General features: G+C 41.6%; 3 protein-coding genes across 3 annotated transcripts; 1 reads left to right on the plus strand and 2 right to left on the minus strand.

The window, feature by feature from the left end:
* Positions 1 to 1,296: 1,296 nt before the first annotated feature.
* On the minus strand, positions 1,297 to 3,547 carry MYCFIDRAFT_180735 (uncharacterized protein; the record flags this gene model as incomplete). Its single annotated transcript, XM_007934469.1, has 7 exons — positions 1,297 to 1,391; positions 1,441 to 1,988; positions 2,041 to 2,531; positions 2,555 to 3,097; positions 3,124 to 3,162; positions 3,188 to 3,491; positions 3,519 to 3,547. The coding sequence occupies 7 exons, from the start codon at positions 3,545 to 3,547 to the stop codon at positions 1,297 to 1,299; spliced, it is 2,049 nt and encodes a 682-aa protein (XP_007932660.1).
* Positions 3,548 to 8,969: 5,422 nt separating this feature from the next.
* On the plus strand, positions 8,970 to 11,007 carry MYCFIDRAFT_180736 (uncharacterized protein; the record flags this gene model as incomplete). The annotated part of the gene is made up of 12 exons (XM_007934470.1): positions 8,970 to 8,993; positions 9,035 to 9,041; positions 9,094 to 9,141; positions 9,199 to 9,213; positions 9,252 to 9,313; positions 9,345 to 9,560; positions 9,584 to 9,755; positions 9,784 to 9,942; positions 9,973 to 10,287; positions 10,336 to 10,446; positions 10,467 to 10,684; positions 10,720 to 11,007. The coding sequence occupies 12 exons, from the start codon at positions 8,970 to 8,972 to the stop codon at positions 11,005 to 11,007; spliced, it is 1,635 nt and encodes a 544-aa protein (XP_007932661.1).
* Positions 11,008 to 11,039: 32 nt separating this feature from the next.
* On the minus strand, positions 11,040 to 20,770 carry MYCFIDRAFT_180737 (uncharacterized protein; the record flags this gene model as incomplete). Its single annotated transcript, XM_007934471.1, has 15 exons — positions 11,040 to 11,063; positions 11,101 to 11,119; positions 11,146 to 11,400; positions 11,426 to 11,536; positions 11,571 to 11,698; positions 11,728 to 11,794; positions 11,836 to 12,094; positions 12,172 to 12,570; positions 12,631 to 12,668; positions 12,693 to 12,800; positions 12,834 to 13,234; positions 13,276 to 13,489; positions 13,553 to 13,794; positions 13,860 to 13,967; positions 20,759 to 20,770. The coding sequence occupies 15 exons, from the start codon at positions 20,768 to 20,770 to the stop codon at positions 11,040 to 11,042; spliced, it is 2,385 nt and encodes a 794-aa protein (XP_007932662.1).
* Between the last annotated feature and the right edge of the window lie 4,944 nt (positions 20,771 to 25,714).

Here is a 25,714-nt window from a genome sequence, read left to right on the forward strand (position 1 = left end):
ATACTCTATCGATCTAATCGCTAAGAAATAGTATAGATAGGTATCTAGATTACGAGGTTCTTAGCATTCTTAACCTAAGCGCAAATAATAGTATCTAGGATAGTATAAAATAGATTAGCCGATAGATTAAAGAGCCCGACGAAGCCGACTTAACACTATTAAAGCTAAACTATATATCTCTCCCTCTAATCGATTTATAGACATTATACGGGCAATTGCAAAAGGTAGCCGCTATCGCTACTATTTCGGTATCCTACTAAGAGTATACGGATAGGTACAGAAGGCCGCTACTATAAAAACTAGTAGAGTGCGATATAGTAAAACTATATCGAGAGACCGCCGTACGCTATAGTTAGCGTATTAGTAATAATATTATAGAGTCTATTGCAGAGTTTATACTATAGATAATATAGGCGCTAGGTTTAGCAATATAGAATAAGATTACTCTAGATCCTAAGTTTTCGGCCTAGAGAGGGCAATTCTATAATCCTAAGTAAATGTATTATCCGACACTTTCGCTATCGAGAAAAATCCGTTATCTATAGCAAATTAGAGATTTAAGTTAAGCAAATACTAGCGATACGACTTTTAGTATACCTAGATCTTCCTTATCTAAGAACGAACTAGCCTAGAATATATCGCCGCTATAAGAAAGGTCGAAAAAGCTATAGATTTATAATCCCTATATTAAGACAGTGCTTAATAAGTTTCCTAGTATAGCGAAGCAAAGGACGGACTTATATAGTGTCCGTAAGCTAGGTATAAATCTCCGGAGTAGTTAGCGTATACGCTAATTAACTGCTTTAGTGCAATAATATAGAGATGTACTACGTATTAGGCAGGCATTAGTCCTTACTAGCGTAGTAAGTATTTACGAGGGGTGTCTAGCAAAATCCCGTTACGTTTAGGTTAGTCCGAAACCTCTATAGGACTTAGTGTTATATAGGAGATACTATTAGAAAAGACTAATGTTGTAAGAAAGAACTTAGTAGAGACACGGGCTAGCGTTTAAGCATAGTATAGCGATGCTTATTAATAGATTATCTATTACTAGTCCCGGGAATGCTATTTCGAATAATGTCCTATAAGCTGTTATACCGGCAATTGTAAATGCATTTATTACCGTAGGGGTAAAGCTAATGTGTGCTTTGATATTGTTAGAGGATAGGAGCTTAAGGCGAGGCGAGGTAATGTAATAGACTCTCCGACGTTAGAGTAGCTACCGCCGCGCTAGAAGCAGCGTGTAATCTTAGATCCTCTCAAACCTAGAGCGATATAAGGTAAGAGCACATGGCTCTAGATAGCAATTTGCTCTTCTATGCATATTACCGGTATCAAGTGAGCACTATCATTACCACTATAAAATATTGTCCTTCTGCGATTTCGACACACTCATAAAACCCAGTAGCGATACAAACCAACAGCTAGTATAGAGCTCACTAAGCACGACCTCGACAACAGGTGTAGATATGGAGATCCAGCGACGAATCAAGCAACTCGAGCGCACCTTGATAACACTACGCGAGACTCTCTGACCCGTAATCTGGCGTGGAACAGCGTTTCGTCGACTCATACGGACCCGCGTCTCGAAGTTGAAGGCAGGTCTTCGATTTCCCTTCGATGACGATATCAAATCACTTCCACGGCGTCTTGGAAGCAAATCGAAACACTGCAACAAGGCGAAGCCGAGAGGTCGGGCTGTCACCACGACACCTTTTTGCGGGAGTGATGAGAGCACCTCACTGGAGCGCTGCTTTTCATGCCTTTGCGCCACTATTGTGCAGAATGGCTCCGCAGCAATGCCTCGGGTAGAGAGGTGAAAGTCGTAAAGGTGGTAGCGGCTTGAGTTGGTGCATGTATCGACGCGGAAGACCGGGATAATGAAGAGCAGATTGTTGATAGCCATAGCGGGATCCTTCTTGACAACATTTGGTGAGCGGATTACGTTCCTCGTAGTTCGTGGGTGGTCGAACGATCCCCGATTCGCGCTGCAAGCTGCTGTCGATCAGTATACATCATTGAATGTCATCGACTTTTGACGCCTGAATAGCAGGAATCTGACAAGAGGGACCGCAAGTGGGAAAGGTCAACCAACGAGCCGGCAGAGAATGATAACGCGATCGCTCGCGAGCAAGGATTCTTAGATGGCTCAGAAGCCCAGAAGTCGTCTGGCGAAGGAAACGGCCATGGGGATGGGCATAGCGCTTATGACGGTGATAGTAGATGGGTGGAGGGAAAAGGTTGGATCTGGTTACGGGCACGGCTGTGACGCCGAGCTCCACATGGGGTGGCGATGTGCTGCATGATTCTGCCTTTGCTGGGCGTCTCAGTGTCGATATGTCTGGTTCGGTATTCACCCGGTTCTGCTGGGGAAGACGTTCTTGAAGGATGCTGTTCGAGTAATGCATGAGCTTCTCGGATTCATGTAAAGTTTTGCAGTAATATCGCGCCAAACAACGAGCTGCTATCTTGTGCTGTTCCTGTTGCTTTCGTGATGCCGTCCATTCCGTGCCACAGGCGGCGACTTTTCTCTGCAACATTGCAGTCAATGAACCTCAAAGGGTGGGGGTAATGCAAGTATCTGTATCGACCGCTCATACAAATTGTGCGATATCGTCCAGCTTCTCGTCTGACGAATTGTCTCCAACTCGAGCACCGCACGACGAAGGCTGATCCGGGTTTGCACCTGGAGTGTTGCCGTTGACAACGGAAGTATCGCATTGCGTGTATGCCCGCTGCCAATTCCAGATCTTTCTTCGTACTGGAACTTCAGGCCAGAAATGCGAAGCTGAGCTCGTCGTCGGCGCTCCTCACGCCATTCCCGCCTTGCCTGCGCTCTTTGTATTCGGCGATTCTCCCTTTCCTGCTGTTGAGCTCTGACGCGTGCATCAATCTCTTCGCGGCGTCTCCTCTTGCGCGCAAATTCTTCCTCGGTGTCGTGGTCGGCATCGGGCGAGGAGACGACTTCGTCTTCTTCATCCTCGTCGGAGTCGCGATCGGAGACGCCTCGGTCGTGGCTTGTGGTATTGCTCTGTGCGGACGACTGCGAGTCTGGCAACGAAAAGGCGTTTCGCATTTGGTGCGCTGTCATTTGGTGCTTGGAGTGTGTCTGCTGCAGAGGACGTGAAATGCGTACAGTCGCAAGTTGCTACTCGCGCTGCGCTGCACTGCATGGTCATTTGTGAACTTCGGCGGGTCTGTGTAACCTTTGAGAGCTATGCATTATCAGTAGTGAGTGGTATAGGCTATGGGCTCCAGAGGTGCATGCAGCGCATGCAGGCTGCGCTGCGTTGACTCGAGTGCGCTCACGAGATTGAGTCCGTCTATCATTCTGCCGTCCATCTCGGAGGCGGTGATCATGCTCAGTGCAACTCATGCTATGCCATGCCATCCAGAGGCATGTGTAGAGACTCAGTGTACACGCGCGAGAATACGATGCCAAGTTCCCGCGCCCGCCCGCCCGTCCGTCCCGCCCGTCCCGCAATCGGCCGCTTCGCTTAGAGCTCTATACATTCAACGTCGCCTCCGAATTCTTATTGATTCTCATCGCTATTTAGCCTCTCTATCCTCCTATTCTTATTAAAGAGCCTAGCTTAGTTCTATAGCACTAGTCTTATTCGATCTCTATAATAGCCGTCGTAGAGTATAATCTACGGCGTCTTTTATTAACCCCTTAGGAAATTTTATAAGCAGATCTATTTTCGGACTATAACAAGGCTTTAGAACCGATCGTAAAGAAGCAGACTCGCCTATACCTATCTAAGAAGGTTGCGTAATATTACTTAATTTTCGGGCTTACGCTAAGAATACTCTTACTTTTTAACGTCGCCTAGTTATCGTTACCTCTTCGATATTAGAGTAGCTTATAGTCTACTTAATCCTTCCTATAACCGTATAAGTCTACTATATCGACGATCTTTTCGCAGTTTAGCCTACCTACTATATTCGCTAATCGGCTTAGTAAGTTTATTATAGCGATAAGTAGAAGAACTAACTCTAGGGGAATCTAACGTACTATATAATTCGACCTTTACGAACATTTCCTTTATAGCCTTCTATTCCTAAATCGAAGTTTCGTCTACGGCGCTAAAGTGTATATATATAGCGAGATTTAGGAATACGTTATACGCCTAACCCGAAGTCCGTAGGCCCGCTAATATAATCGTAAATAAGGCAGCTTGTATTTCGGTATTAAGAAGGATATAGTTCGATAGGTATAGTAGTAGCTAGAAACGGTAATTGTCGCCTATTATTTCGTAAGAGTATCGAAACATTCTAGGCGTAGATAAGAGGGAACTAGGATACCCTTACGTAGTAGATACTACCTCTCGATAATCGTAACTAGGAGGACAACGATATAGGAGATAAGTTAGAGGAATCTACTTCGACTCCTATAGTGCCTCGCTAGCGTTAATCTAAATCTAGGTATTTTAGCGAACGTGTTACCCTTATCTATTAGTAGATACTTAAAACGGAAGCGACTAACCTATTAAAACGTCTTATATAAGTCTTTGCTAGTTATCTTAGTCGAGACGAAACTCCCTTCTATAGATATCGGCTAAGTCTACGATAAGCTAGTTCTACGCTTTAGCTCTTTGCTTATTCGCTATACCTATTAGAAGGTTTAGTATACCTTTATTTCTCTAGGCATCGCTTCTAAAATTCGCTAGGCGGAATCGGTACGTTACTCTAGTATCTAATAAGATTTAATTCTACGTTATAAAGAACTTTAGCAGTGCGTATAGTACTAGTATAATATACTCGAGATACTATTACGATTTCGAAATACCCTTAGATTATCTAGTAGAATCTAAGTAAAATATTAGAGCTCGTTAGCACTATAGAATACTCTTTAAACTCTTAGCTATCTATATTAAAATTATTACGTACCTATCGGTATTCCTAGGATATATTTGCTTTCTATAATTTTTTTATGTTTTTGCTTAAAAAGTGTCTATAGAGCTTTAGAAGTCGTTATAGTATATCTTATTCCTATAGTAAAAGTCCCGCTTAAGCTTCTAAGGTTTGCTCTTACTAACCGTCTTTAATAATAGATAATACTCCCGACTAGTACGTAGAATATAAGAAAGACTAAGAAGGTTTAATAGCGACGCTAAATACCTCGCTATTATATAGCGTATATAAGATATATAGGCTATAAATCGTCCCTAATATTATACTAGCGAAGTATAAGTATATTCTAAAGAGGAAGCTTTTACTCTTATTTAAATTGTTTATACCCTTTACGCCCTACTTTAAGCGCTCTTCTTTAAAGAAACTACCTTATAAAATAGTAGGTCCTCGGGTAATAAGTATTACTCTAGATAACTTAGATCTACTTATCTAAGCTATAGCTCGCGCTATTAAAAATAGCTTTTCGACTACTAAATCTAGTTTCGTAACTAAAGCTGTAATTTCTTACTATATTATACTCTTTATACTCCTAGTAGGATCCTAATAGCGGGACTAGACGCTATATAGTAGTAGATAGGTAAACTATCTTTATATATTTGCCTAGTTATACTATTAGTAATAGGACTCGAGAGCGCCTTTCTAACTTTCTAGTTATTTACTTACTTAACGAAAGCATTTTACGTCTGAAGAACGATGTTTCTAATAAAGAATTCTAGCTATCGGGTAATATCTATTCCGGAATACTTACTCGACGAAACTATTTTATAGCCGAGGAGTAACCTCTCCGACGAGGAATTCTAACTATAGACTAGGGCCTATTCTAGAATACTTACTAGACTAAAGTATTTTGTAGCTAATAGTAAGGAACTCTAGCCACAGACGAGACTAGAGCGAATTCGGGAAAGCTTAGTATATTGCTAATTAATATAAAGTTCTATAGCTACCTTACTATAAGAGAATAAAATAACGGCCGTAGGTTTTTATATGCTTGGACCGACGGTAGGATAGTAGGGGTTGTTGTTCGTACGATATAATTACTATAATTTCCTTAGTATATTACTTCTCTAGCTATAGATTAGACCTAGGCGAGTTTAGGAAAACTTAAGGTAATCTTAATCGATCCGAAGTTCCGTAGCTAGCTAATTAGAGGTAAATGAGATAATAGTCGTAGCGTTTTATATACTTAGACCGACGGTAAGATAATAAAGATTACTATTCGTACGCTATAACTACTATACTTATTAAAGATTTTCGCCTGTATATTACTCTTATATTACTAAAAGCGTTAGTAATAGCGTTTATAGATACGAAAGCTTCACCTCTAGACTGTTGTAGCTAGCTCTTTTTATAGTCGAGTTTTATAATATATAATTAGTTCCGAATAGCCTTCTTCAATCTACTTTAGCTAGTACTAAAATACTAGTCTAGTATATAAATTCTATACGTATTATAAAGTTAGAAAGACTAGAAATAAACGATAATCTACGTATCCTACTAGTTAGCGAAAATATTCAGCTAAAGCGTAATAACCTACGTCTAAGATTCTATCTAAGCTATATATTTCTATATTAGAATGCTCTCTAATTATAACGAGCGTTGTCTCTTTAACTAACATTAGGCTTGTCTATACGACTTCTACCTCTAGATACCGGGAATCGGTCTTATATCTATCGAGTAGAAGTATTATAATAAGCTCTAGAGAAAGTAGGCGAGGAGGTTTATTATTTAGAATTTTAGATAATACCTATTAGATAGTATTGCTTTATCGGAAGGTTAGTACGTATTAAGTATAAATATCGTAATAAGCTATAGCTAGAGTAGGCGAAGAGACAGATTATTTAGAACTCTAGGTAGTATCGATTCTATAGTATTAATATCGCGGAGAATCGCTAGGTAGATTCCTAGTATAAACCGAGTTAGGTATACTTTAATATAGATCGCTATATAATAGATACCTTAAATAGATAGGTATTAATCCTAGGTATCGTACTTTAGAGTGCTCTACTAATAGCGTAGTAGTTTAGGGCGATATCGACGAAGATAGGAGTAGGTAAAGAGATAGTTTATCCCGAAGTCTAGACATTTCCTATTTAATAAGCAAAGACTATAGCATCGCTTTATCGCAAAGTCGCTAGACGGCTTTACGCTATAAACTAAGCTAGGTATACCTTAATATAGATCGCTATATCTTTAGTAACTCGAAGACCTAGGTAGTATCTATTCTAGATATCTTACTATAAAGTATCCTACTAGGGCTATAGTATAGTAGTCTAGGGCAATAGCGAGAAAGGGAGTACCTAATCCGTTAACCGTTTCTACTAAAGTTATATCCTTTTTATTTTTATACGAAGCCGGTATAGCCTTACGAGCTAGTATTGCCCTTATAGTTCTAGTAGATCCTAGCGTTAACTTATCGAGGACCTCTACTAGAAGCACTATCGCTAATATCGGCTTAATAGCTCGGCTAGCGAGTACTCGTACTATCTAGAGTATCGATTAGTAAATAAGTAGTACTCGAACGAATATATAAACTAAGAACAACTAATTCCTAAGACGTAATAGCGAAGCGTATAATAGAAGAAAGCTAAAATATCGTACTATAATATAGCTTAGCCTATTAAGTATATAATTATATCCTAATACTAACCTTTATTAAGTCCTAACTCGTCTCTATTCTACGTACTTTAACGCGAAAGCCGAGCTATATCGAGTCTTAGATCGGAATTAGGCTCGCCTATATTATTACTAAGTCGTTAATAAGTAAAGTTTTATACTCCTATTCATTCGCTTTTAGCCTAGATTTTACTTAATTTAGCAAACCTAGTATCTTAATAACTAGTAGGAAGGCGATTTATTAATTCTAATATCTCCTAGGCGAGGGCGAGCGGCGTTTACATTCCTAGAAACGAAAAGATCGAACTAGAATATTTCGCTATAAAAGTCGAATAGGGATCGAGATTAATATAGCTCGCTACCCTTTCCTAGGATAGGATTTAGACTTAGATCTAAGAGTAATCTAGTCGTCCTATCTTCTTAACTCGACTTAATATACTTCGCTAAGCTAACGCGTACTTTCCTAGCTATATTCCGAGTATTAAGGCTCCCTTAGAAGTATTAATAGGACCTTAGATATTCTTACGAAACGATCCTTAGTACCGATACTCTCCTAGAATTATAGAGAGGATCGTAGGCAAGGAGTTAAACGATAATACTATACTTATATCTCGAGTAGGAGCTCTTAGTTATCTTACTTAAAGTCTAGAATATCTCTTCTAGAGTAGTATAGTTCTCCTATTAGACCTAAGGAAGAATTAACGTTCTAATCGAGGGATTATATAGCTAAAATACTAACTAGCGTACTAAGGATTAATTATAGTATTATATTTATAGTCTCTACTACGCGGAGATCCGGAGTAATAGGTCTTTCGCTAGGTACGGTCTAATCTAAAGTTTATCTAGAGGAGAGTTAGGTAGGCGGTATCCGTCTATTAGTAAGAGTATCTACTACTAGAGTTTTATCTAGCGCTATTAACTTATCTTTCTTAGCTATATAGAACCTATTCGTACGGAACGTAAATCGAGTTACGTATATATTAAGATAGCTCGTAAGAAATAGGCTTTACGACCTTCTAATAAAAGTTGTAAATTATTAATTAATTATAATTATATACTAAGTATTATAATTATAACTAATTATAAGTAAGTAATAATAGAATTATAATTATAGTTATAAGATTAGGGTAAGCTAGGGCAAGTAGCCTACCTAAGGCTAAGTAAGTATAATTTAGACCTACTTTAGTAAAGGAGCGATATACTGTTTCTACCTAGGTAGATAATAAATATACTTTATACCTAGAAGAACTTATATATTAAGGATACTAATATATAGCGAGCTTATCGCTATACTTAGAAGGCTAATATAGCCTAGAAAAATATATACTTATTAGAGGAAGTAATTATATAATTATAATTACAATTATTTTCCTAGGAATTATAACTACAATTACTGCAATTGTAAGTAATTATATAATTAATCTAATTAACAATTAACAACTATGCTTCTAATACACTTCGACTTGGTTTCCTTTTGTATTTAGCTCTTAGTTCAAGAATGGCTTAGTCTGAGCGTGCTCCGTATAACGCCTACCTCTATCTAGACTCAGCGATAATAGATAACAGCCCACCCACGCATTGCTTCGCTTTCATTTGAAGCAAATGAGCCCGACTGTGGAGGAATAGCATGAGCCTCCCGAAGACACTCTAACAGGCCTGTACACGTGGAAGGTATGAGACGGGCCTGTGGGGACGCATTTACTTCTCACAGCAGGTCTCTGTAGACCTGATTTGCATTTCAGCAGGCTTCTGGAGCAGTTTGCTGGTTGTCATCGTGTGCCGAAACGTTTGCAAGTTGTGCCTCTCGCTTGGCATAGATGGCCATGCGAGCCAGTTCTGTTATGCCCCAGCGGGCCTCCGATCGCTGGTCTGAAGATAGGTTGACCGTTATGGCAAATGGAATGACGAGGCTCCGTGCGCTCGCAATGGGGGAGAAAATGATATTGTGCTTGCCAGGAGCCAGCTGGAAACTCTGGCTGGCCAAAAACTGCAGCGAATGCAGCACGGATCAGCACTGCTTCAATAAGCCATTTGTGTGGTTCATGGCATGCGGAAGAACCTCCTCCTGGTTACCAGTAGTTCTTCGGTCACCGAGAATCTCGAGCCCCATGAAAGGCGTAGACAGGAGAGCGTCACTGGGTTGTATCGCTCCGGCTGCCAAGCGCACGAGTGTGGAGATGGCGAGGAGGCGGGCTTGCCGAAAGGGCATAGTGCATTAGGGATCTCATGTGATTGCATGGTCAGATGCAGCATGAGTGGGCAAGATGACTTCTTGCTTGTTCTTGACCCATGAGCCGTGTAGTGGGAACCGTTTGGTGACTTGCCCTTTGAACGATTCATGGACTCCAAGAGACATGAATCAACGGATGACTATCTCCTGTGACTTCTTACCCAAGCCATCCTCAATCGCATTCTGTGGGTCTAGAAACTGCTCCCACCGACGAGTTGGTTGGGTTACAGCTCCTCGACATTGGCTTTACTACCACTCAGGCCTGGAGCAATGGTTCCCTCAGCGCCATCAGAACTCATCGCGAAGATTTCATTACATGGCTGTATCACGGAATGCCATCCTCTCCTGTCTAAACGAGAGTCCACTCAGCGGCCCGTCATCGGTTGCTGAATCCTCAAGCTGCAATGCGGCAGCTTCTCTTGCGTATGGATCTTTATTGCACTCTTGGCCATCTTATAGAAGGCTTCCGCGCTTCTGGCTTCGATGTCTTCATCTATCGACTGTGACTTCTCCTGAATCCCCTCGTCCGAGTGCGCTACCTACGTAACAAGGCATCGAAGTGCATTGCTATTGCGTAGCACCTTGGGTTGTTGAAGTCCCAATCACCCGGAAAGATGCAGCAACGCAGCGACAATACCCAATTCCTTCCGTCTTACTTCTACCTTTGCCCTCTTCTCGCTTTGTACAACGTGGAACTTGGCAACCTGAGAACCTGAACTGAGTGGGCTGGCAGTGCCTTCGCTCGTTCATCATGTGCTCCATGCTCTTCATTTATGGGCTGAGAGGCGGTCCAAGTATGCCTATTATGCACAACCTTACCTGATGCATACCTCTAGGTACTGTCTGATCCTCTGGACTTCCGCCGAGAAGCCTGTCCTAAAAGAACGGAGCCTGGCGTGGTACAGAGACTGCCACCAAGTCAGTGCCGTGCCCCGAAGAAGAGTTGCTTGAAAAGCTGCGAGGCCATCCCACGCGTCGTCGTGCAAAGTTCTAGCCTCATCCATGCTGCCTTCATCCATGCCTATTTCACCTATACTGACTTTCTCCATGGTGATTTCATCTATGCTTATTTCATCTACGCTGACTTCATCACTACAGACCTCATCCATCCTTACGTTATTTATGCTGACTCCACCTACGCTGACTTCACCCACGCTGACTCTACCCACGCTGACTTCACCTACGTTGACTTCACCCACGCTGACTTCACCCACGCTGACTTCACCCACGCTGACTTTATCGATGACTGACTTCGTCGGTAGCTGAAATCATCCATGGGATGCTAGCTTCGTCGAGGGCTGGCTGACTTCATTAATGGTTGACTTCATCTATAGGAGATTGACTTCGTCGATAGGATGCTGACTTTACCAATAGAAAGCTGACTTCACCAAGGAGATGCTGACTCCAATAATGGGATGCTGATTTCACCAATGGGATGCTGGCCTCGGTTGCTGACTTCTTCGATGCAAATTTCGCTATTGTTCTTCTCCATTTTGCAAGCTCGATTGTCCGGGAGACGGCGGCGTAGATGATCTACTACATCTCTGTTCGCGAATATCATCAGAGGGCCTCGTGCTTCAAAAAAGCAGAGTCCCGGGAAATGGAAGATCTTTAGCACCTCCTCAAATGTGACCTCTTCCGTGCTACTATGCTTCCTCCTTTGCCCACTTCTTTCTATCACCTCCACATATTTTGCACTCCATCAAAACCGTGCCACTGGCTTGACGGCTTCCTCTTCTGACCGAGTTACTCTTCCTCCACCACATGCCGTCGCCATGTCTGTATATGATGCAGCACTATTGTCGAGTGTGACATGATTGATCTGCCATTTAGCCTGATGGATCCTCCCGAGTCTGAAAGATGGCCATAGATAGAGGGAAGTTCGCAGTCATCGAAGGAATTATGACGAAATGCCATTACGAGATGTGGCGTGCAGCTCCCCTCGTAACAGTGCGAATGGTGCCTATCACTCCTTCCCCTCGTCGCGAGATGCTCGCCCCGAAAGCTTCAGGCTTGCATTGTAAGACGGGCAGTTTTCTGACGTCTCCATTTGCTGAATTCAGTGCAAGGTCCTGCACAAGGCGCCATGGCTGTCGTTGAATACTTCAAGAAGAATGTGAGCAGGCGTCCGTGAGGTATGAGTTCTAGCGATGGAGCGGTTGGACCAGGTCTCCCTGCTCACAGCAGTAGCAAGATTGGTGGTGTCGGCAGAGTTGGGTCGTGAGGTCGTGAGGCAAGCGTGGCGTGGCGAGTCGGAGAGAGAAGACTCTGCATAGCAGTTCGCGACCAAGATGAATTTGAATGGCGTAATTCCATGCCATGCCAAAATGTACAACGCTCCGAGAATCATGATCGCATGCGGTCATCTGTCGTTGATAACTGTTGATTGAGGCCTCGCTGAGGCGATCTTAAACGTGTTGGGTAGTTGCAGAATCGAAGTCTTGAAGCAGGCGGTTGTGATGCGATACTGCTGTTTTGCAGGATCATCGCAACTGCTATGGCCTGAGGAGTCGCATAGGGCGCGCCAAAGAACTCATCTCTGAGAAGTGACAGCAGGGTCGGGTTGGGAGGTGGAGTTTCTGGCAGCATTCGCTGGCGTGCAGGCGACATCCAGCATTCCCATCCTTCCGTAGGCTCGTGGAGCTCTCTGGCAGCAAGCTTGGCTTGCATATTTTGAGAGCGACTTCGGGATGCCGTCATGTTACGCGGCATTTGCAATGACAACCACATCAACGTCATTCCTACTTTTGACGCCAACAAGTCGGGGAATGCCCACACGTCCAAAGCAATCACCAGCACACGAGCAGTGGCTGCTGAGTTTCAATACCAAGAGTTCCGGTGCAGCGTTGCGGACCAAGAATGGGACGTGAAACGGTTGGTCAGGAATACATATGTGTCATTGGAGCGCTTCCTGCGATGACATGATTGCTAAGACCAGTCCTGTCCAGTCCCGAGTGCAGTCCGTAACAAGCCATCAATGTACACCCCATATGCGCCTCGAGCCTCGCTCGTCGTGAATGTTCTCTCGTTCTCCCGAGACTTCCTTCTTTTCTTGAACCAGCCGAATGTCCTTCACTCTGCCGCGCCCACGAGCTTGTCCTTCTGAGATGCCCTAGCAGTAGCTCCGTCAAGCAGGACATACTCCAGCTCCTCCAGCTTCTGTGCTTCTGGCGCCTCTGGGGGTGCTTCTGGCTCGCTACTCTGTATAGTCGAAGGTGTTGGTTCGTTGGATTGGGTGCGTGCGCGTGCGGTGCCCAGCCACGTAGAGACAGCTTCGTAGATGCCGGCGAGGTTGCGCTTCGCTGCGTTGGAGATGAAGGGGTAGGGCTTGAGGATACACTCGTATGCAATGGTGAGCAGGCGCACAATTGCCTCGGACAGGTCATTGAGTGCGTCGGAGGCGACTTCGGCGATGTAGCTAAAGGTGTACTGCTGCGTTGCTGTTACAGATGCGTCAGTCGGAGAGTTCAGGTCTGCCTCAAGACACCACGGGATGATCAGCTCTTACGGATCGTGACGAGGCTCAGCACAACAGTGGTGCAGAAGAAGGTGAAGGCGAGCGCGGCGAATAGAGTAGCATACTCGTTGTCGACCTTGATGATGGTGCAATAGCAGCTTTGGACTTGGGTCGGAGGCGACAGCCATTCCTTGAGGCGCTCCATGGTAGTGGTGGGTGATGTGGTGGTATCGGTGGTGTGGATGGTGCGACTGTGCGACGTTGTCTCTTTTTTCCTGAATCAACGCGACGCTACGCGAGCGATTATCGATAAGCCCCGCGAAGCCCCGCGAAGCCACTCACCATTTCCTGACACATGCAGCAACAGTGTCGTTTGTGTCGCTCGGTGCAGTATTCCTGCGTGGCTGTGTTGCTGCTCACCCGGCTGAGGGTTGTGAGAATTGTCGAAAGTAAACGCCCAAAATGTCAACGCTGTAGACACATCGGTCCAATTTGTCAACCGAGAAATCGAAGCAGGGTCGAAACTGTCACTGGCCCCGCGAGGTCCCTTGCCTTTTCCTTGGCCGCGTCTCGCCTCGCGCTGTATGTAGCAACAATGCCTAACTCGTTAGTCGAAGCAGTATTCCGTATAGGCTTTGTTGGTACGCGGCTATAGCAGAATGGTACGAGTCGCTGAAAGTAGACGCCCAAATTGCCAATGCGAGGGAGAAGTTGGTCCAAATTGTCAGCCGGCAGATCGCAGTAGTGCCGAAACTGTCAGCGATCCCGCGAAGCCTCCTAGCTTTCCCTTCGGCGCGCCTTACCTTATATTATATATTATTATTATTTTCGTTATTTAAGGATAGCATTTTACTACCGCTTAGTAATATTACTATCTAGCTAGATCGTCTAAGTATAAAGGATCGACCTTTTAAAAAAGTATATCTAAATTATAAGTAGTATATTAGAGAAGTTTAATACTATTAGTAGCCCTATAAAGACTTTAATCTTTTCTTTTATCTCGCTATATACGTTTTATATAGAGTATTCTATTCGTTCTTCGAAGGTAGTATTGTATTACTACTTAGCTATATTACTCTATAGCCGGATCTAAGTAAAAGGATACCTAAAGTATTATAAACGTAGGGAATCGCGTCTAAACTATTAGCGGGTAAATAGAAGTAACTGTCCAAACTATTAGTAAGACGTTAAGTATTTACTCTATAACTATAGTATTTAATACTAGGCGACCTAAGCTATAAATTAATATAATACGACGATAGCGTAGCTATAAGTCGGTACCTTTTATACTATTTAGTCTAGACTTAAGCGGAGTAGTATATATAGAAACTATTAGCCGCTAGATTATAGTAAGTATCGGTACTAGGTCTAATCTATTCGCGGATAATCCGAGTATTAAAGCTATTAGTAGTACGGTTTATATCGTTTGTCTATACTATTTAATATAGACGGACCTAAAGTCCTCTAGTACTAAATATAGCGATAGTATTTATTATTTTATTCGGACATAGTACGAGATTAATATAGTTAGAGTTATTATAAGTAGACTTCGTAGACTTAGAAGATATATCTTAATTGTCGGCGAGTATATCGCGGCAACGTCGAAGCTATCGGTATTACGTTTTAGACCGCTTACTCTTACTCTATAGTACTTACTATTAATTAATCTAAGGCTTCTAATTAGTATCTTATAAATATTATCGAAAGTAAATGTATAGAGTATCGAGACTATAGAGATATTAGTCTAAATTATTAGTTAGTAACTCGAAGTAGTATAAGAACTATTAGTAGTAGGCTAAGTACCCTATACCCTATACTATCTAATAACTACCGGCCTAAAGGCTCCTATATATATCTTATAAGTACGACTAACTATTCGAGTATAGGTTTTAGCTAGTTTCTTAGTTTCTATATAAAGGATATTTATAAAATAGCAAGATTAGGAAGTTAGGTAAACTTATTAGTAGTACGTTTTATAGCGCTTACCCTATACTTAAATATTTAGTATTAACCGATATAAAACCTCTAGTTAGTATCTAGTATTAGTAGGAGAAGTACTAAAATATAGAGCTATATAGAATCCTTAGCTATAATAACTAGAGTATCTATAACTAAGTAAGTTAGGTAATATATGCCTAAATTGTCAGAACCTATATCTAAACTGTCAGCTCCCCTATTAAGCTCCTATATCTAAATTGTTAGTATCTCTCTTTTTACTATTATAATACTAGATAATATAATAGCCTTGCTTATTATTATACTTATCCGGGATTCTATTCTAGAGCTCTAACGTCTCTAAAGCTAGATACTATTCGATCGGGAAAGTATAGGTTACTAGGATCGTATATAGAAGAAGTGCTTTATAGTAGCTACGGCTATCCCTAGCGTAAATCGTAGCTAGATAGGAGTGTTACTAATAAAGGTATTTCTCGTAAGCCTATTCTTCCTAAACCTATTTCTTTAGAAAGCTACTTCTTATAAAGCTATTTATTATAAGCCTATACCTTATAAACCTATATCTTATTAAGCTATTCCTTATAAATATATTTCTTATTAACCTATTTCTTATAAGCCTATTCCTTAAGAAGCCGTTCCTAATTCCTAATAAACTAGTACTAATAAAGCTAGTACTAATAAAGCTTTAAGTACTTTCTACTAATAGCGAGGAATTTTCTAGGCGAAGTCGAGTACTAACGTAGTATTACTAGGAATTGTTATAAAGAGGTAAGTTTAGTTAACTATTAGAGCTCTAAAATATCTATCGTCGAACCTTCGACTAATATAGTATAAAATTCTATTCTATTTACGAAGATTAACTTCTATAGGGGAGTAAGGCTAAGGTTTTTACTCCTCCTTTTAAGCTAAGTATAGTTAATAGAAAAAAGACAAGTCTAAAAGAATTAGTAAGTCCTCCGATCCCCTAATCCGACTCTACTTATAACTATTAGTAGTATATTATATAGTACTAGGCTATCTATAGAGATCTTATCTATAATACCTAGACTAATTACGAAGTATTAGCCGCCTTCGAAGTTTAGTAGAAGGTTTATTAGAAAGGTAGGCGTATCTATATATAACGTAGAATATAGAAAGTACCTATAGTCTTTATTATTAATCTTCCGATAGTTATACTATTATCGAGATATTTAGTAGTATAGGGTACTTAGTCTAAATGCCCGTTAAGATTATACCTATTATTGCTCCGACTATATAGCTTAGGCCTTCGTAGAGTTTAGAATAAGTACTATCTAACTTTAGCGTATAACGTAGAAAGTAATCCTAGTCTAAATTGTAAGCTCTCTTAATATAATACTACCGAAACTATTAGCCGTATACTATTATACTTCCGAAGGCCTATAAAGATCGTATCTAATATTAATCTTATTAGAAGCAATCCTAGTCTAAATTGTTAGCTCTCTTAATATAATACTACCGAAACTATTAGCCGTATACTATTATACGTCCGAAGGCCTATAAAGATCGTATCTAATATTAATCTTATTAGAAGCAATCCTAGTCTAAATTGTCAGCTCTCTTAATATAATACTACCGAAACTATTAGCCGTATACTATTATACGTCCGAAGGCCCGTAAAGATCGTATCTAATATTAATCTTACAAGGATATACTTATAGCCCTGCGAGTGCTAATAAGTCTAGCGAAGCGGAAGAGCTAAGCCCTAACGGCGAGCGCGAAATAACGATCTCTTGCTTAATAAGCGATAGCACAAGCCATTAGTACCCTCTACGCAACTTAGGCTGAAAGGGCTTGTTAAGAAGCATACAATTAGTACCTACTGCGCAACTTAGGCTAAAAGGGCTTGTTAAGAAGCATTCGCATCTCTATTATTCAAAGCGTAGTCCCTTAAAGCGCAGTCCTTTAAGTTCTATCTATATCAACCTTATTACTATATTCCTCTTGCTAAGTTGCTTCTTACTTAGTGCCTTGTGTTTCTGCTATCTCTACATCCTATAAAGCTATTACTTCCTATGTCCCTATTATATCTTGCTACTACTACTACTAATTATTATAGACAGCTACCTCCTAAGCGGTTATCGCCTCGTATGCTATTTCCTCTTAAGTATTGCGATCTTTAAAGCGGACAAAGACCTTAATACTACGACGAAAGTAGGAGCTAACTCCCTCTGCTAAAGCAAGTCTATACTCGAATTCGTAATTAAGCCGATACTGCGGATGCTAATCTACGAAGCGACGAGCTAGCTACGTAATGTTAAGAATGTCGCCTAGCTAAAACAAAGCATACATATAGCGAGCAATGTAATCCTAAGAAGTAATAGGGTTTGTCTAGCTAGGTTGCTATCGCTATAGCTGTCGTGCCTGCTATACTTACTATCGGTTCGCTACGACTCGCCGGAAGAAGTCCGCATTTGTAGGATTAGTTGCCGGTAGCTGTAACGTAGGCGGACTATATGCTAGGTAGACAGTACCTCTAGGCTGCTGCTATTAGGTAAATTGATCTTCCTACTCTAGCTAACCTTACTTACCTTACTAAGGAGGAGGTTGAATAGTATACGGAGGTGCCTACTAAGGAAACTTCTCCTTAAACTTCCTAACCAAAGTCTAGACTAACAGTGTATAAATACTGCCTTCTAGTAGCGGCTAGCGATAATTATAAGCTTAAGGCGGAGCGTGCGTAAAGTTGAGAGCAATCCGATTTAGGTTAAATAGTATTTATAGATCCTACTTAAGAATCTTCTGCATCTACTTAGTACGGGTAATAGTCTAGAGGTCCTTCTATAATTGCGCTCGCTCCCGCTACTAACGCTCTTGCTCCTATACTTGCTACTAGCGACGCAGTTGTTCTTAACGCTTCTTCTATACGTCTTTACGGTTAGATATATTATCGCGCGAAGGCGGCTACTCCGCTAGGTTAGGAGCTTCTAAAGAAAGGACATCTCTAACCGGCAGTATACGCTAAGGCCGACGACGTATATAGTTAGTATACCGAGTAATAATGGATTGCTTAACTTTGCCTTGCTTAAAGCGCTTATAAAAGTCAAATAGTTCCTTAAATATTATATCTCTAAGAGCCCTAGCCCGAGAACAGGCAATATATACTAGGCTAGGAGTAAAGTCCTTCTTCGAAATGTTAAGAACGACCTAGTCTAGGGTTATGCCTTGAGATTTATAAACTGTAACGGCATATACGATAGTAACTGGAAATTAGGTGCGAACATAGCGCGTATCTTAACGCTAGTTATATAGCTACTCGCGGCGTATAGGCACAATAGGCACGACACGCTCTAGTATATTATAGGTATTGTCGGGGTCGTACTTATCGTTAAGGGTCGGACCTTCGTACTTATCGAGCTATACGAGAAGGACAGTCGGAATACGCTAGATGATCTCGGTATAATTATCGCTATTGTCCTCCTAAACAATGTCGCGTACGGTACCTAAGCTACTATTAACAACTCCTCCTTCTACCTATAGGTTTTGCGTAACTATAATGCGAGCCCTAACGTATAGGGGCAGGCGAGGATGTAAGTTGCCGCCGTTCTTATAAGAAGCCTATACGGCCTATATAATGCCGGAGTGCTTAGCAACTAATATACGAATTGGTATATTATTGTCTCGCATTGCGTCCTAGTTAAAGGCATTAACCTACTTCTTATATAGATATAGGTGTAAGGCATCTTTAAACCGGTCTCGCTTAGCCTAAGGTAAATTAGGCTTTAGGCGCGTAACGAGCGTCTCCTAGTAATCGATACTTATACCTCCTAGCGTATTCCGTAGACCCTTAAGGGCTTTACGGAAGGCATAAGAAGTAGTATCTGTGCCTTACTATCGCTAAATTACGTTTAGTTGAATAGTCTAATCGAACATCCGGTATAGACTATGCCTAGCAATGTCTTCTAGCGTATATAGGTCCTCTAATCTCGAGAAGAGAGGTCTACTACCTATAGGTAACAACTAATAGAAATCGCTAGCAATAACGATATAACGCCCTCTAAATAGCATCTCTTTACTATCTTCTCGTATAAAGCTAATTTGTCGGAGCCGCGAGTCGATCTAGAATAGAAGAGTAAGATCTAGTATTAACTTCTCGTCGATAATAATATACTCTATATCGATTAATATAGATCGGAACTAATCGAGCGCTTAACTATCGAGGGGAATGTACTCCTTTATAGTTAATAGCAAGCGGAAGAAGGAGTGTACTATACGGCCTTTAATACTATTAGTAGCGGCCCTAGTTAGCGCTAAGCGAACGATTAGGTTAGGTATTATAAGAGCTTTAGCGCCGTATTATTACTTATTACGATTAAACTCGTCTATAAGCCGCTCGAGCTCGGATAACAGTATATCGATAACAAAGGACTTTCTAATACCTACTTTACTATCGACGTTAAGCAAGAAAGGCTAACGATCTCCTAGGTTAGTAAGGAATACGGTCTAGTAGTTTACTAGCTTATCGAAGAAAAGCTTCTAGGTAGGAGCTAAGCTAGTAATGCGCTACTATAGATCTGCTAGTACGCTAACACGCTATACTGTCGTAGTTGAGCCGCGGTAGTCCTTCTAAAAGTCCTTAATATTAGCCGCCCGAATACTATACTTGCCGATATAAGCAGTCTACTAATACTTAATATCGATTTGTCGGTTGCCTAAGGCATTTAGATCTTCAAGTCGCTCTCCCGGCCGGTGCTAAGGCAGGGTAGTAGCAAGCAATGCTTTATCGGAAGCTTTAAGCTCGGGATCGTAGTATTCTTCCTCGAATAGGTCTACCGTTAGATCTAGCAAACTTACGCCTATATAATTATTAGGATGATTGTAATTGTTCTTGCACTATTTATAGGCACTAGACTACGTTATATATACTATAGGGGGATTGTCCGCATCCCTAGTATCGTCTATAAAGATATAGCCGTTCTTAAGCGAAGGGTAAGCGCTATCGAACGGATAATATAAAGCAATCTTAGTGCGGCACTAGTCCTAGTGTGTTCTATCCTCCCTATTAGGTACACTACTGTACTTTAGGTACCAATTAATAACTCGTAGCTTCGCTCGCGGGCGCTTCTTATAGGTACGGAAGTCCTACTTAGTTAGGAATTCGAACAGTGTTAGATTAGGCCGGTTAACTAGATAAGACTTAGTAAATCGCGCCTTAGGGATGCTATAGCGCTCTATATACTTTAGCAATAGTAACTTGCCCTAGGTTACTAACTCTCCTACCTCCTTATCGTATCGCTTAGCTCGAGATTAGTCTTCGGGCTTCCGATAGTTAAAGTTCTATACCTTCCGAGAACCGTTAGTAAGCGGGAGATTGAGAAGCATATACATCTCTTCTTAAGCTAATATATCGCGCTTACTAATCAATTTGTTAAGCATCTTAGCAAAGAAGGACACTATTAGCCGCGCACTAGCAGCATTAATCTTAGGAATCACCTTTCTTCTAAGCTTAATAAAAGACTCACTTCGCTTCTCTTACTTTATATAGTACTTCCTAAGATAGTCGACGGTAGTGCCTTTATTAGTATAGATAGCGATATCGTTGTTGCCTAACTAAGTAGCTTAGATTGTACGATTGTAGCCATTCATTCGAGTATCGTTACGAGGCCCGTTATATATCTAATGCCGAGGGTTAAGACCCTTCGTAACAATGCCCGTCTTATATAGATCGCGAGGGAAAGAGAAGCGGTAGGATACTAAGCCTGTGTCCTTGTTCTTACGCTAATAGTACTCGTAACCGCAAGTATGTCGCTAGATACGATTCACATTTAGTATTAACTAATACTAACTGCTATTAACTTTAGATGTCTTTATTTGAAGCACTATAGGCTTACTAGCAACCGGGCCTATACGGGTAGGATCTAGGTTTATAGCTATAACGTGCTTCGACTAGAATTGAGCTAGAGTAGTACGATCCTGCTTAGTAAAGGATTAAGGAATAGGTAGTCCTTCTCGATCCTTTAGCTAGACTAGTCTATAGTTATAGGAGCTACTACGAGCCTAGAATTCGTAACGATTCTAGTAATTAACGACTCTAAACTTCTTACTAACTAGCTCTATAACGAATTAGTAACGGCGATAGAAATAGTATGCTACAATCGCTAGATTGTCTCTAAGGTTCTGCCGAGCGGTCTTTATACGCTCGTACTTAGTACCGGTTAGTACAGTAGGCATATGCTTCTGTTAATGCTACTAATGCAAATCGGCGGCACTAAATATTAGGAAGAGGTGCGGATAGCCTAAAGCCTTAATATAATTCTCTAACTCGGCCGTCTTTGCAATCTAGTATATACGTATACCGCGAAGGGTGTTGCTATAGCGTATAATAGTAGACAGTAGGCGCTTCGCATCGTTATCGTTATTGTCGATAGCGTTGCGAAGATTATTAATAGTAATCTCTTCAAAGTCGGGATTCTACTATATAATATAGTCCGCCTTCTTACGTGTCTGCTTTCTTATAAGCGTATTAAGTGCGATATGCCGGAAGCGCGAATAGCTCGCGAATCGATAACGAACAGGTCTAGTACCGTCGTCCTACTTAATTATATACTTAATCTAGTCGTCGTATAAGACCTCTCGCGGGCGTAGATCGATATAGTCCGCAACTCCCTATAGCATTAGCGTCGGGAATGCGCGTATATAGAGCTTCTAAGTACTATTAAACTTATTAAGAGGTATTAGATCAAAGTTAGGTATAGTAAGCTAGTGCTACTAAGCTAGAGCATCTAAAGAGATATCTATTTAAGCTATAGCAAGATCGTTTGCTTTATTAGCTTTCTGTTACCGCTATAGTTCCCAATCCTAAAGAATCTCGTTTAATACGGTACGTGCACCTTTAGGAATGTGTGCTTATAGTAGCGCTGCTTCGAAAGGGAAGTTAGCTAAGCTGTCCTACTCCTACTAGGTGCCCGGTTAACTATTAGGTTGAGTGCTAGCCTGTGCATCTAGACGCACGCTCGAATAACCTTACTAATCCTAATTAAGTTGCTTAGTAGGCGGTAGAGGGAGATCCTCTTCCTTATACTCTTCTAGTGCGTTAATCCTATATATAACAGACTCGCTATCCTAGCTATTAGGCAATTGAGACAGGCGTTCCTCGTTAATAGCAATACTAGCATACTCGGGGTCGTTCTGTATAAGATAATCTAACTATGCCTTTACTACCTAACGCCGCACCTTAAAGTCTATAACGAATATCCGATTAGTCGTACTATCGCTATTTGCAGGACGAAGAACTACTGTCTTAAGGTACTCTAGTACGAGAGGGAGCTCCCTCTATAGCTTTCTAGTATCTCGGAGGAAATTAACGACGTTGTTCTTATACCGCTACTACGCGCCTTTAACTAACCGCATTTCGACGAATATATATATACGAGCGATAAGTAACTCCTCGATTATTGTTAGTGCTAGTAATAGTTCGCTAGTCTCGAGATTCCTAGGCTACGGTCTAGGATCTATCTTATTAGCGTGCGATATAAGATTAGGTAAGGCTACAGGCTTGTTATAGTCTCGCGTAGACCGGTAGCGCTTATATACCTTAAAGGTAGGAGAGTCGGGATTAGTATCTAAGTTTATATTGAACTAACGCTCCTTGTAACCCTTCTAGGTATCCTTATTCTAATAGTACTCAATCTTTTCTATATCGAGTTTCTTAAAGAACTCATTTACTAAGCCTATATCTATATCGTATAGTGCTAGAGTATATAGGTTGTCGCGATCTAGTGTAAGCTATAGCTCTTAACTATTAAGGAAGTGCTTATCGTACTGCTTATCCTCCTCTGCCTAGGCTTGTATAATGCGAGAACCTTGTCCTTCGCGGCGACGGCGAGGTGCCTATGTAATAGGCTAAGAAGGCCGGCATAGTCGACAGCTATACTTATACTCTATCTCTTTATCGTACTCGTAAAGAAACAATACGCGCTCGGTCTTATAAATGCCTACCTAGCACTACTTTATCTGTATCTCTCGCTTAAAGTTAGCTGCGGTATAGTACTAGCAAGTGTTTATATATAGTACAGTAACACGTATAATAGCACGTAGCACGTTACAGATCTCGTACTAAAACTATAGTCGCTCGTCGGGTCGCTCGTCTAGGTCTAAATTACTACCGATACTAGCACTAGAGGCATCTAGAAAGTCGAAGTCGCTACTAAAGTTATCGCTACTAGGTTACGGGTCTTATAGTAGCTTCTATATACGCTCGGCATTGCTAGCTAATATATCGTTAATACTTAGTGTTTGCGAAATATCTTCTCTAGTACGACGGCGCTAACGATAAGAGCGCGAGATACCGTACTATATAGTACGGGCAGTAGCAGTCTACGGATCGTTACTGCTATACTAACTATACAGACGACGACCGGCTGTACCTATCGAAGATTCTAGCGCTTACGACGGAAGCTACGAAAGTCGAGGCGGAGGTAGCATTAAGGAAGCATATAGATCTAGCCGAGGAGTAGTAGCGACAACACTGTTACTCGCTATAGATGTTAGACTAGGACCGATGCTCGGATTAGTAGAAGGAGATAGTGCTAGCGAAAACTAAATTAGAATAGGGGTGTTAGAGCTCGATAGAGTTAAGGTTAGACGTCTACGCTTTAAAGGAGTCTCTATCGGCGGCTCTAACTTTCTCTTCTTACTACGACTCGAGGCTATAGATACTCGGCACTTGTCGTAAGTCTTTAGCTTCTTATTTCCCTTTATAAAGTATCGCTACTTCTTCTAAATGCCGCAATTAGAGTATGTATCCTTTAGGCTATTATACTTATTATCCGCCTCGCTATCGCTATTATCGCTAGGATTAGGACGATCGGTAGGAATGTTCTTCTTTAGTAGTCTACCGCCGCTAGGAGAGCCGCTATCCGGAGCGCTAGATACTGTAGAGCGAGCGCGTGTTATTATACGAATAGTCTATACCTAATTAAGGCTCGCGTAAGTGTCGGTAAGCGTAGAGATAAGCCCGTTATATGCCTTCTCGTCGCTAAGGTTGACTATCTAGATCTAGTCCTCGAGTTACGTTAACTTGCTAGCTAATTTAAGAGGAAGGTCGAGGTTAACGCGTATATAGAAAAGCGGAGTACAGAGTAGAAAGCGAAGGAGTTGTTCGTTTATACCTAACGTAATTCTTTAAAGCAAGCGCTATACTAATTTAAGATTAGAATCCTAGAAAAGTAAAGGTACGGCTTCTTATATATAAATGCACGGACTGCTATACGTATCCGATCGGTAAATAACTATATACCTTATCGTATCTTTGTAAGCGCTAGCGCTTAGAGGGAGGGGGGATAGTCGTTCCTCCTAAACCCCCCGTCCCTTACCGCGCGGAGTGCTCCTGCCTTTGCTTACGTTAGCGCTTAGAGGCTAGGGGGATAGTCGTCGCAGGCTCCTCCTAAACCCCCTAAAGCCTTACCGCTTTAGTACCTACATCTCTTTCTAAGCGCTAGCGCTTAGGGGGAGGGGGATAGTCGTTCCTCCTAAACCCCCTCCCCTACCGCGCGGAGTGCTCCTACCTTTGCTTACGTTAGCGCTTAGAGGCTAGGGGTAAAGCCTTACCGCTTTAGTACCTACATCTCTTTGCAAGCGCTAGCGCTTAGAGGGAGGGGGATAGTCGTTCCTCCTAAACCCCCTCCCCTACTATACGGACTACTTATACATCGCCTGCTTTATTTATCGTATTCTGCTTCTCGTAGATGTGCTACTTAGCGTAGGAAATCGTATCGGCCTTAGGCTGCCGTCGTTATCGTATTAATTACTTTTGTTAGCGTAGTTTTGCTAGAAATGTGCTTAATCGACTTAACTTAGTCGGCTTCGATCTAGGTCTAGTTTCGTTAGGCTAGAGACTGCTTATTTATTAAAAGTATTAATTATTTATACTTCTAGTACGTAGATTAAACGCTTAACCTATAGCATTGTCTAAACCTTACCTCGCTACCTACCTACCTTTTACGCTTCCTTCTAACTGCGCTACTATAACGCTAGCGACGATAATAGTATATTAGTATATAAGAATTGTAGCCGTACGTCTAATTACAATACGAGCGCGTTCTTGTCTACTATAATAGGCGAACGTAAGAGGTATTGTAGCACTGCCCCCGCTTTAAGTGTATTCGTCCGAGTTCTTTACGTCTACTCTAGAATAAACAGACCTAGCCCCCTCTTCTTCTTAGACGTACGCAGATCACATAATCTATCTAAACTAAGCTAGGGTGCCGAGTCGTAATTTTAGTAGGTTTCTTAAACCGCCGTAAGCCGATCTTTATTGTCGAGGTTTCTTCGTAAGGTCTTATAGTTACTTTAGCTATTAATTGAACAGGTTTAGTAGCCTTAGATGTCCAATCAAAAAACTCAGTTCGTCTAGTTTCTATAGATATACTGCGGTATAAGGGAAGTAAGCGCAATAGGCATATTTACTTAGTTGACTTGTAATATGTCTCGAAGGGCTAGGTATAACAATATTTGACCGCTACAAAGCCCCGGCCGATTCGCTCTATAGTTTTGCTCTAGCATTGTCCTTTTAACCTACTAATCTC

Source organism: Pseudocercospora fijiensis (genome assembly GCF_000340215.1).
Source record: "Pseudocercospora fijiensis CIRAD86 unplaced genomic scaffold MYCFIscaffold_22, whole genome shotgun sequence".
Classification (NCBI taxonomy): domain Eukaryota; kingdom Fungi; phylum Ascomycota; class Dothideomycetes; order Mycosphaerellales; family Mycosphaerellaceae; genus Pseudocercospora; species Pseudocercospora fijiensis.